Source organism: Pantherophis guttatus, chromosome 7 (genome assembly GCF_059756535.1).
Source record: "Pantherophis guttatus breed Tessera chromosome 7, ASM5975653v1, whole genome shotgun sequence".
In the NCBI taxonomy this organism is placed as follows: domain Eukaryota; kingdom Metazoa; phylum Chordata; class Lepidosauria; order Squamata; family Colubridae; genus Pantherophis; species Pantherophis guttatus.
Genome location: NC_142069.1, coordinates 69,616,439 through 69,628,888, shown reverse-complemented (window position 1 = coordinate 69,628,888; position 12,450 = coordinate 69,616,439). Strand labels below are relative to the sequence as shown.

General features: G+C 37.9%; 1 protein-coding gene across 2 annotated transcripts in view; it reads left to right on the top strand.

Moving 5' to 3' along the window:
- Nucleotides 1-12,450, top strand: part of LOC117673621 (V-type proton ATPase subunit S1-like) — a 64,061-nt gene that overhangs the window by 34,021 nt on the left and 17,590 nt on the right. For both annotated transcript variants that reach the window (XM_034431097.3, XM_034431098.3), the window contains exons 5-6: nucleotides 1,066-1,106; nucleotides 3,208-3,293. In XM_034431097.3, coding sequence (XP_034286988.2) covers nucleotides 1,066-1,106; nucleotides 3,208-3,293 — 127 coding nt within the window. The remainder of the gene's footprint in view (nucleotides 1-1,065; nucleotides 1,107-3,207; nucleotides 3,294-12,450) is intronic.

Here is a 12,450-nt window from a genome sequence, read left to right as displayed (position 1 = left end):
AATTTAACAAATTTCTCACTTGGCAACATAAATTTTGGGCTCAATTGTGGTTGTAAGTTGAGGAGTACTTGTACATGAAATCCTAACACATCTGGAAAGAACCAACTTGAAGAAACAGCTCCAGATTTTATGCTTACACTAAAAAATCCTGAAATGGTTTATGTAGGATACATTGGACGCATTGAATGGATCTATTTATCTCAAATAGAAATTTCTCTCTCATTTGGTTTCTTTTTTGCCATGATCTCTCATTTTAGGCTGTTCTATAGGTGTTGTCAGCAATCTTATTAGGTAAAAATCTTTCAACTGAAGCCTAAGTTATTAAGACTGGCAAAAACCTGATTATCTGTCTTATTCAATAAAAACTGTTCTGCTGTCAGTTTATTTTTAACCAGTTTTCCTTTTCTTTCTGAAAGAGCAAATTACTGCCCAAACATTTGATCCCTTAGGGAGGAAATAATCGTAAATAAAAAACGCAAACTAGACATGGCATGTTTACCTGGGTGCATTTCTATCATATTGTTGCTGTTGCTGTTATTGTAGCCATCGTCATCATCATCATCATCATATCATTTTGAAATATTGTCCATCAGGTGAAGGTTTAACTCACTCTTATCTTTATGCTATTATGCGGGGCTAATTATTCTCCATTTTGCAGACGCAATGCAAGTCACTGGAATACATAAGCCATCATATGACATTTTAAATGATACTAAAGTTGTTTTAATATTGCACAAAGCAGGCCTAGCTTCTGAGACATATTAAAAATTGTGTTTAGTTTTTATATTCATAACTGTCAGCACTTTCTACCCAAAATAATGTTCCTTTAATGGATCCCCTATTTATTTCAGGACTAAATCATTTGTCAAAACATTCACTGATAATGATAAATACAACATGATATCTTTGCTACAATATTTCAATATGAAACCATATGTTTTATGTTTCCTCTTGAAAGTATATTAAATATTTTTTTAAGTGAAATGTTTTTTAAATGCAAAACGTTTACAAGTATTAGTTACTTGTGCAATATTTTCATTTTCCTTTCAATATTATTTCATGCAGAAAAGATGAACTTCCCACTCAAAACAAGCTCATGGAAAATGGTAGGTGATTAAATAAACATACCTGCAAAGAATAAATGAGAAAGAACTTTGGCAAGGGATGAGATGATCAGTAAATGTAAAAGGAAAAATAGCTGTTTGTTGTGCTGGATAAGAATATTTTTATTTTTTTAAAATTTTAATTTACATATTTGTGTTATACCTGCCTAACTGCTCTCTGGAAGACTCAAGAAAACTAATAAAATGTAACAACAACAGCAGAATATAAAAAGTAAAGCTACAAATCAAAACCAACAATGCATATGCCAAAGGTATCCATTATGGCAGTGTTTCTCAACCTTGGTAGCTTGAAGATGGGTGGACTTCAACTCCCAGAATCCCCCAGCCAGCGCTGCTGGCTGGGGGATTCTGGGAGTTGAAGTCCACTCATCTTCAAGCTACCAAGGTTGAGAAACACTGCATTATGGGATTTCAGCTTGCATATAAATGAATATCCCTTCTTTTGGTTCAAGTTACACTGCTTTATTTGAGAGCTTTGCCCAATCTTTTGGTAAATCAGCACATTTACCAAAGTTGATAGCCCTTCTTTCCAAGAACAAGTGTGAAGAATAACAGCTTTATTGGTGTGGGCAATCGTATAGTGACCACAGATAGTTTGAAGTTATAGTGGCATTGAAAAAAGTGACCTACAATTTGTCCTTGTTTGGTATTTATGACACTCGCACCATCCCAGGGTCATGTGATTGCCATTTGCAGACTTCTCAGCTGGCTTCCAACTAGCAAAATCAACAGGAAAAGCCAGATTTGCTTAACAATTGCATAGTTCCCTTAACTGCAGTGATTTGCTTAACAACCATTGCAAAAAAAGGCTGTAAAATAGGGCATGTAACAACTGCTCTGCTTAGCAACACAAATCCTGATCCCAATAGTGGTCATAAATCAACGACTACAGTTAACATTTAAGAAGATCCTGAAGGCTTTAACAAGCAGGGAGAAGTTTTTGTTTCTGTTTTCCTGGATTTTAGAAATATCCATTGTCTTTTGGAATATATTTTAAGCCTATTTGGGCCATATTCAGCAATGCTCATCTATTTCCTAATTCAAAATGGCAGAAAATGACTGTGCTAATTTTCAGCTGTTTTGGTCACAGTGAACTCTGGAACTAGAAAGATGTAACAGTAGGATGCGTAGTCTTGTGTACAATACAGTTTTATGTGTATACTGCATACATCTGTGGTATTGTGATGGAATGGGCATCTGCAGCAGCAAAGGGGGAGAATTTTGCTAACTTAGAACTTTCCCAGAAGAAGACCCGGTCAAGAGTCTGCACAACCCTGAGCTGAATAAAATATTGGACTTGATTGGATCTCACTGTCTCATATGTGGGCCTGAGACTAAGAGTGGTCACTCCTCAATGATTTGAAATTATGATGGACCTCCCTGAAGTTCCAATGGACACCACTGCCACTACTTCATGGACATGTGACTGCATTTCGGCTGCTCAGTGACTTGCATTGATGGCTGTTTGCAGTGTTCCATGGCCATTTGACTGTGTTTTGTAGTGGTTTTGCCAAAAGTCAGTGCTTCCTTTTTTTTTGGCAAAACTTGCCCATAGCGATCCTTTGGCTGACTTAACTACTGCAGTGTTTGCTTAATAACTGTGGTGATTGCTTTATGACCATCACATAAAAAGGTTGTAAAATTGGGTCAGTCTTGGGGGTCACTAGAGTTGTAACCATCATGATTTATGGCCATGATGGGCAGGCTCTATTACGGCCATAACTTGAGGACTACCTGTAATTTCCAATAATTTTCTTTGAAGTTCTTTGATAGCCCTGTTAGACTTCTCTTGAATCATTTCCACAATGCTTAATCTTTGGAATGATTTCTTGCATCTGATGATATGCAAAAAGTTTTAGGGCAAGCCAATGTTTCTCCCCTGTATTGCTAAATTTCCATTTAATTATGTAAAAATGAACTTTTAGAGATTAATAATAAGGATACATATAATATATTTTTATGTAATATATGTAAGGGTACATATAATATATATATAGGGTAATAAATTTAACTATATTCCCAAATATGAATTTAATAGCATTAATAATAATATAAACTATTATTACATTGTTCTGTTTTACAGATGAAATAATTGGAAGGTTTCTCAGATCTTTGCAGCAACAAGGAATTCCATTTTTAGCCATTTATACAGCAAAGCAACCATCACAGGTCAGTATTTCTCAAAAACCTGAAATATAAAATGCCGTGCTGCAATTTAATTCATTTGGCCATTAGTGATGTACAAAATGATCTGTTGATATCCAATCATGATTGTGCGAAAATAACTGCAGTTAATCCCAGTGATTCCTGTGGAAGGAGAATTTTAAAAACCAATGTATCAATGATCAATGATCATATAATCAAAACCCCTCCCCTTTTATATATTGTTAATCATGTGACAAATGTAAAGGGACAGAGACCTCAAATCCTGAAGAAGTTTCTGATTACTTTAAATGAAGACTAGTTGACACAACAAAATCACTATACATCACTAATGGGGACATGGTTTAGTGAATTACTTTTTGCTGTAATGTATTTGTTTTTCACATTCCACAAGAGAACTGTGATTAAAATGGTATTGATTTAAAACAAAGGTTTAAAGCTTCAGCATTTTATTGCTTAAAAATATTGCCCCTCTTGTTAACAATCTGAAACTTGATGAACTCTATAAATGTGCCAGATTTCAAATCAATCTGATTAAAATGGCAACAGGTACAGCAAGTTCCGATTAGAGCACATAATATACTTCTGTCCAATAAAAACTATTAAAGTGTTTTATTAGAGGTTACTGTTGATGAAATCCTAAATTCTGCTTCTGAAGTTATTATTTCTCCCTGATTAAAGCTTGCAGCAGTTTCATTCTAGGAGTAAAATATTGTTCTCTGAAGGTGCTATCTAGAGGCCTTTATGTGTAATATCTTCTGATATGGTTTAGGAATGTCTCCTAATGAATATTATGTTAATGATAGCATAAATGAATGTTATGTTTGTGATAAAATGTGCAGTTGTGTCTCTTCTTTTTAATTCACCACCATTTATAGTGAGGAGCTGAACAATATTGGCAATGAATCAAAAGTAGTCAAGGCAGGGTCCGTGTACAGAGGGGGTGAGGCAAAGATGAGTGATGAAATACCTATTGTGACATTGTGATACAAACATATCATTTATATGTTTACATGCAACTTATACAAGTAGAAAAAGACAATGATTTCATTGCAATGCAATAATGCACATTTTGGCATCAACATGTGTAGGAAGAGATGCCAAGGGGATGGTGATTGCCTTGTGGACCACAGAACCCCAAGAAAGTGATGTTAGTGGATGATGATAATTCTGCCTTCCTGCCTAAAAATAACTTGTGCAGACAAAGCTTTACCTACCAGAACATGTCCGCTCTTTCAAACACAAGAATACTGTCTATTTTGTCTCTCTAATTGATTATTAATGTTGGGATGAAAGGATTGGTTTTGAGCTAAATCAGGGGTGTCAAACTCGTATCGTCATGGCGATACATCACGTGATGTATCGGGACTTTTCCCCCCTTCGCTAAACAAGGCGTGGGCGTGGCCATCACATGACGCATCCGGGCCGCGGGCCGCGGGTTTCACAGCCCTGAGCTAAATGGTCAGACCTGGGACCCAGAATTTACATCTTTCCTTTCTGTCAATTTCATTTCTGTTAGTTATTCCCCAGTTGTAGAGATTAAAAAACAAAACAAATGATAGAAAGAAAAGATAGAAGCACTTTTTCGTGTGTGTGTGTGTGTGTGAGAGAGAGAGAGAGAGAGAGAGAGAGAGAGAGAGAGAGAGAGGGAGGGAGAGGGAGAGAGGGAGGGAGGGGGGGAGGGATCTCAAGTCAATTTTTGACTCCTGGAAATTGCCTGGACAAATCCTTGCAGTTTTCTTGGAAAGATTGTTCAGAAGATTGTCTCTTCCTAGGACAGAAAAAGAGTACTAAGTCCAAGGTCACCCAACTGGTTTTGTTTCTAAGGCAAGACTAGAACTTCTGGTCTCCCAGTTTCTAGCTTAACCACTATACCAAATTAGCTCTCTTCATTTATGGGTCAGTTGCTCAAATTAATGCTTGTTGTTTAATATATGCAGTTCATTTTGATTCCTGTTGTGGAATTATTCCTTAGATATACCATATAGGGCCCTGCAAAAAGTTAGATGAGCATTATATGTCGGATACAGAGATAAACAACTGTATTTCTTTAATGTCACCTATTGGTTGCCATTTATTCCTATTGATTAGTTTGAATCATATAATTTAAATGGAAGTGGCATTTTATTAAATGCCCATATAGTTATATAGCAGTGTCTCTGACTCACTTATATTCAGGCTACCTTCTATTGGAAAGTCATCAAACTGTAAAGAAGGGGGAAGAAACTATCGTATACAGTATTTCAGTCTTGCAGAAATTGAAGCAGGTACCACATTGCCTTTATTCACAGGGTCAATGGGACTGTGATGTTTCTCACTTCCTATCACACCAACCTCTCTTTTAGGATTGTCTGATATTTTTTAAATAAGTCTATGTGTTTGCCTAAAATGAACCACGCTTGCTCAAGAAACAACTTCCTAGTCCCTCATTGTATTCACCTGAAGGCTGAGAGAAGCAAATTTGTACCTCTTCATTTTGAAGCAGTGCCAGAAAGTTCACTGTTGTCTTTGCTCAACAATTCAATTCCTCACTTTAATTGCTATTCATCCCTTCCTTTAAACATTAACATTTGCATTTTCCCCTTGCAAAGCTCAACTAGGTCTGGAACCTTTTGAAAGGGCAATCCTCTTGCTTTCTCAATATATTGCTAATGGAATACTTTTATCCTGTTCAGTGTGCTGAAAATCAGCATGTCTGATCAGGCAATGAATTATGGGTAAAAGAACTACTGCCAGTTCACCGAAGAAATAGAGGAACAGCCAATGGAGAACACCCCAAATCTTTGTGGAAGCTGACAGACCAACATTCCCTATTATTACACTTAATTTTTGTGCTTTCATCAGTGATTTTTCTGCTTCACACACATATCGCACAAGGCCACAGCAGGAAAAAACAGAGATGGCCTAACAGTTGGCCTAATCTCATTTCTGTAGTAGCTCTAGCTCCAAGTCTGGAAGAAAGGACTTCAGGTTAACCATATTTTCCAAGAGCAGAAGATAGCATTGAGGGGGCCACCACTCCCAATAACTAAGTTTCATAAGGCATCGGAAAACAGCATTTCTTCCAAGGTTCCAGGTTCATGTTGGATATGCCAACCATGTTTCCAGGTTCATGTTGAATATGCCAACAAACTGGCTAACTGTGTTCTATAGGAGTTGTCCACAGGTTTTAAAAAAGTAAAAATGGTAGCCATAATGATGTGGATGAAGCTCTGCCTGATTTTTATGTGCATCTTACGCATAATAAACACTTTCAATCACACTATTGTAGCCACCATTTGACATTTTCAACCATAGCTGGTTTGATGTTAATGTGGCTGATTAAAAAAAAACTTGCACTTTTAAAATTGTAATGCTCTTCAAAATGCTGATCTGTTGATCAACAAAAAAATAGTAAAGGATACCAAAATAGGCATTTTTGGTACCCTTCACTATCTTGTTTAATCCAGCCTACCAATGACTTAGTAACCAACTCAACAAGAAGATTCCTTCTAACAGTGTAGCTAATTTTAGGAGTTCCAAAAGACAGTGGAGAAATAGAATTTAAATATCTTTTTTGACTAAAGGTACTCCATGTTTCTCATCTGTATTATGGTTGGAGAGATCAAGAACAAATGGAGATGGACAGATGTAAAACTGCCAGTCAACACAACTGACAGGATGACAAGAAATGGGTTATATCTATTGAAACGTTAGTTTGAGCTTTCAATCTTCTGTCTTTGTGAAACTTGAACCAACATAACATTGACTTAGATTAGTAGATAATTTATTGTTGATTTTTAAGAATCATTACTGAATATTGTTAGTTCAATCCTGAGATAGTGAAATGGTTTATGGTAGAAGAAAAAAAAGAATTAAGGTTTTTAATGGAGTTTTGAAAAATGGGCTAATCTTCACATTTTGCTTTAGCAAGATATGGAAACTGACAGAAGGAAAGTAATAAGATGAGCTAGGGGATCTTTTTACTGACAAGGTTATCTGGCTGCTTTTAAATCAAGATAGATAGCTTATAATGTCCTCCAATAGCTGTATGGGAGATAGACTGCATCTAATTTGTTTAAATACTGGGAAGAGGATTGTTAATTTATTTCACAGTATTATATGGCCCTTTCCAAATGCTGACAGTAATTAACTAGGCAAACCTTCCCCAATCTTGTGCTTTCATAAGATGCACTCACAATGCATCTGGAAGGTAGGAAGTATAAGAAAATCACAATGAATACTGAAATCTTCAAAGTCACTGAATTATATCTTTTGCATTGGTGGGTAATACATGTGTACATTTCAAAAGGACTGAAGTTCATTTGGGACCTGCATTCAGTGGTGTGGAGTCAAAATAGCTGAGATTGATCTGGCCTGTAAAGTAATTGTTGCAATTGATCCGGGTGATTAAAAAGCCTGGCCTGATGCGGACAGCCTGATTGCTATAGAGAGGAAGGATTTTAAACAGATATATTAAAGAAAAGGCAGGGAAGATTATTTTGCTTTATGGATTCTGTTGTGTGATTCAAGCTGCTGTGATCAATGTGATTATCAATAGCCCCTTGGTATAGTTATTGAAATTTGAGCTATGTCATTTCACAATTAGTGTAGACCTTTCAAAGCAGGCTGGTCGTTCCCTTAATCGTTCTCTCTGTCTTAAATCTTCCTGTAAGTACAGTATTGCTTATATAATTTGGAATATGATACATATTTATAGGTGCTTGAGAGGTTTTAATAATTATTTTGGTGCCCTTGAGAAGCTTCATTTCCCTGAAGTTATTGTATAACTAACATTAAATGGCTGGAGGCATAGATATCTGTGACATTCATGATGTTATAAACGACGGGTGTCAAACTTAAGGCCTGCGGGCTGGATCTGACCCATGGGGTGCTTAGATCTGGCCCTCAGGACTGACCTGGAAAAGTGAAGGACTAGCTCATGGTGCCTCTGCCAGTGAAAACAGAGCATGGAAGGGCAGCAGGTGGTCCTCCCGATGTTGTGGCCCATCAGCGGCCTGTGCAGTTAGTAGCTGATTCTGACAGTGAGGAGGCTGGTGTGGTGCTGCGCCAGCAGCCTGTGCAGCTGGCACTCAAGTCAGACAATGAGGAGGCTGGAGAAGATGTGGTGCCAGAGACAGGGATTCAGCCAGGGCCTTCAGAACCTCCAGAAGCTCCCATAAATAAAGAGGAAGAAGAGGAGGAGTCTCTTCTCGATGCACAAGTGTGCTGAGCTGTTAAAAGGCAGGAATGGCTCCTCAGGAGGAGGTCTCCTCGAGAGTAAGGCTTGGGGCTAATTGGCCACTCCCCTAGCTTATTTAAGGAAGGACGACGACTGATGCAATTTTCAGGAAACAACTTCGTTCATATTCTTTCGTATCTTGATTCCAGAAACGTTTGATTCGGCTCTTTTTTATGTCTTGTCAGTTTTCCTGCAAATTGCTTCTGGGCATTCTGCCAACCACAGTAAGATTACGGTTATCTGAAATACTGTGCCTCAGAATTGAGTTATTATTCTCTGGATTCTTGTCGGCTGTTAATGAAATTAAATTAACAGCCCTTGTTCAGAAAAGACTGATTTAAACTGTACTTGTGTTCGAACAACTACTAAAAAAGCTCATTAGTAGTCCTTAACTAGTAAACTAAGGTTTGAATGGACTTTGTGTGTGCTGCGTTCTTTGGGGTCCGTAGCTGGGGCAGAACACCCAAGCTCCATTTTCACTGGTAGAGGGTTTGCAGGAGGCCGTCGTAGATGGCAGAACGCTCAGGCCACCAAAGGTTCCCCTAACACGAGTGACGTTGAGTTGGCCATGCCCAACCTGGCCACACCCACCCCAGCCCCTGGAGGTCAAACACAACCCTGATGTGGCCCTCAATGAAATCAAGTTTGACACCCCTGTTATAAAGTGATGACAAATGCATCATGATGTCATTACTTAAATGATATGATTATGTAATTGATTTCTGATATCTGATGCAAGAATGTAAGTTGCATCATTGATACAATTATGTTAAGACCTAAGTGTAGTCATCTGTGCCTCCCACCCTCTAAGATCACCAGTGACTGGAGAATGTCTTTATGCGGTAGAAGTATTTTTCAAAATATAAACCTTCCAGTCTCAGTAGATTATTTTTAAATTAGTTGACTAAAACAAATTAAATAGGATGCAGCCTTCTGCAAAGTGTGAACTTGTAGCAGTGCCTGAATGTCCAAAAGAACCACTGGATTTCACAAGAAACCAAGGAAAGGAAGAAGCATTTTACTCTACTCTGAAACTACACCCTAATTAATTGGGAAATACAGGTTTTCATAAATTGAAATAATCAATGGCATCTTCTCAGTTCATCACATTTGTCAAAATGATGCAAGGCCTTTTCCAAGTGCATGCAGTGTCATGGGGCATATTCTGAAAGGGGAGAGGTTTCATCATATGATTCATGATGATCACATGGCATGATTCCATTTTTGGTACCTGCCTTTCCTGTGGACGTCATTGATAAGAACTGATCTGTTTTTTTAAACAAAGAGTTAGGAAAGGGTTAGAAAATACAACACAATGAAGGGACAATTAGTTATCCAATCTTTTTCAAGGGAGGGGGCCAGGATCTTAGTTGGAGCAAAACCAAGTATTGAAATCTACAAAGCCAGGTGTGGTTGTCTGTACATTTGAGGGCAGTTGTATTTTGTCAGCCCTACAAGATAGACCAGACTAAGACCAAAGATATATAGGTCAGGATCAGAGGTGGGTTTCAGCAGGTTCTGACCAGTTCTGGAGAACTGGTAGCGGAAATTTTGAGTAGTTTGGGGAACCTGTAAATACTATCTCTGACTGGCCCCGCCCCCATCTATTTTCTGCCTCCCGAGTCCCAGATGATCGGGAGGAAATGGAGATTTTGCAGTAAGCTTCCCCTGGAGTGGGGAGGGAATGGACATTTTACAGTATCCTTCCCCTGCCATGCCCACCAAGCCACACCCACCAAGCCATGCCATGCCCACCAAGCCACTCCCACAGAATCGATAGTAAAATTTTTTGAATCCCACCACTGGTCAGGACTACTTATATTGTATCAGCTACAATAATAGACTCTTGCAAGTCTCAATGTGCTTCCCCTCTCTGTCCATTTTCATGTGAAGTAAGGAGGGGCTTGTCTGAGATGTTTTGTCATGTTACTTCCTTGGCCTGGGCTCAGGTCCCCTTTGCCTGACCTTTGTCTTATTACAAGCTCTTCCTTACCCGTTCAAGACCATTCCATATTTCCTCTACACATTTTAGTACACACTGGTGTGGCAAGCAAAATTTCCGTGGTTAATCATTAGGTCTATGCAACCTTGTATACTCACGTAATATCTGTCTTGGTTCTCCCACACCTTTCCTTTTTTCCTTGTTTCCTTTTCTGATTTGCATTAAAAAAATCACTAAATGGTAGCATGTAGCTGTAAAAATGTACTTAATTATTTGCTAGCTAGATCAGCTAGATTCCTTCATATAATGCAAAGAACACTTTAGAATCATTACAGCTGAACTGCTTCAAGCTACTTGAAGCTAAATATATGTCACTGTTAAGGTTAACAATGTCTTGGCAAGACACAAGATGAAAGGAGAGAGTGAAAGTTATTATTAATTATAGGTTAATTCAGTTAGAATATGATATCTAAAACAATTACTCATATTTCTGCCTTAAAACTTTTTTCTATCACAGAAGTTGTCATTTCTTTAACTTTAGAATAAATTCATTTTTTAAAGTGACATTTGTCCTGTATCTTTATAAATGAGCCTAAACAGATAGTTCATAGAAGGCTAGGTTGAAAAATTCTGGATGACTTTAGATGGCAGCAGGAAGAAATAGAAAAATTCCGGTTTTCATCTAGTAATCATATAAGAGCCAACAATGTAATAGTTAAAAGCACCAGGTTAGAAAGCAGGAGACTGTGAGTTCTAGTCCTACCTTAGGCTTGAAGCTATCTTTAAGACTTGGCCAATCACTCTCTCTCAACCAAAGTGAGAGACAAACCACCCCCAAAATGTTGCCAAAAAACTGGATAGAATTCTCCAGACTGTTGCCAGGAATCCAGACTGATTCAACAGCTATAAATAATTTGAATGTGTGCATCTCCACCGACTTTGAAAACCCTAGTTTGTTCTCATTATCTGGAATGTATCATTTCTCCCACCAACTTTCCAGAGTTGATGCCATTCATATTGTGACAGTTCTCCCAGAATTTTTATTTGGACATTTGGAATAAATGACTAAATGATTGTTCAAGTCAGCTGCACAAAAAGAAAGGTGACTCTTTTTTTTTTTTTAGCAAAAAGTTTCAAGCTAAGGCAGAAATGGGATGAATGAAATTCAAGTTAAAGAAAAATAAGGACTTTTAAGAGACTTTGAAATGGCCCATTCCTCTGTAATCCCAGTTTGGAACTTCCTAACAACCATGGTGTTTCATCATGCCATTGAAAAGCAGAGAGTCAAACATGCCATTTTTCAGGATCAGCATCTAATGCAACTTTTAATAATGCAAGGAGCAGTTTATGCATCGTAATGGAGAGGCAACACCTTCCTGTGATCATCTTCCAAAACAAATTTGCATTCATGTCTTTCAGTGGCTGCTTTTGTTTTGCAGCTTTAGATAGTGCCCACATAGTGTATGTGTAAGTCACAGTTCCAGCCTGAGAAGCCTTCTAATGGCTTATAGCCTGCTGTGCTCAAAGGCACTCATGAATGTGAGCGAGTGCATTTTCAAGAAGTGCTACATTTCTTAAAAGTTTCATTTCATCTCTGTGAAAAGCCAAAGCATCCATTCCAATTTCAACAAGTTGAGGTAAATCCTGTTTTGAAAATACAGCACCTGCTGCGCACCTGCAAATGCAGCCTCTGCTACCTCCATTTACTCTACTCTTCTTCTTGTGAATAGTATCTAATCACACTCTGCAGCATCCACCTGGTTCCCTGATCTGCGTATACTGCTGAGATTTCATTTCCTTGGACTAAAGTTTCTCTCCTTTATTCTCTCCTGCCTAAATGCCAGGCTCTACACACTGCGACACTGTTCAATATTCCTTTTTGTAAAAATACTTCCAACTGAATCTTCTATAGAATCTGCTGGTAGAATGAATTTTAAACCGCAGATAGGTTTTTGAAGCTAGATATTGATCTTCAATTATTTCTTTTTTATATGTTCACT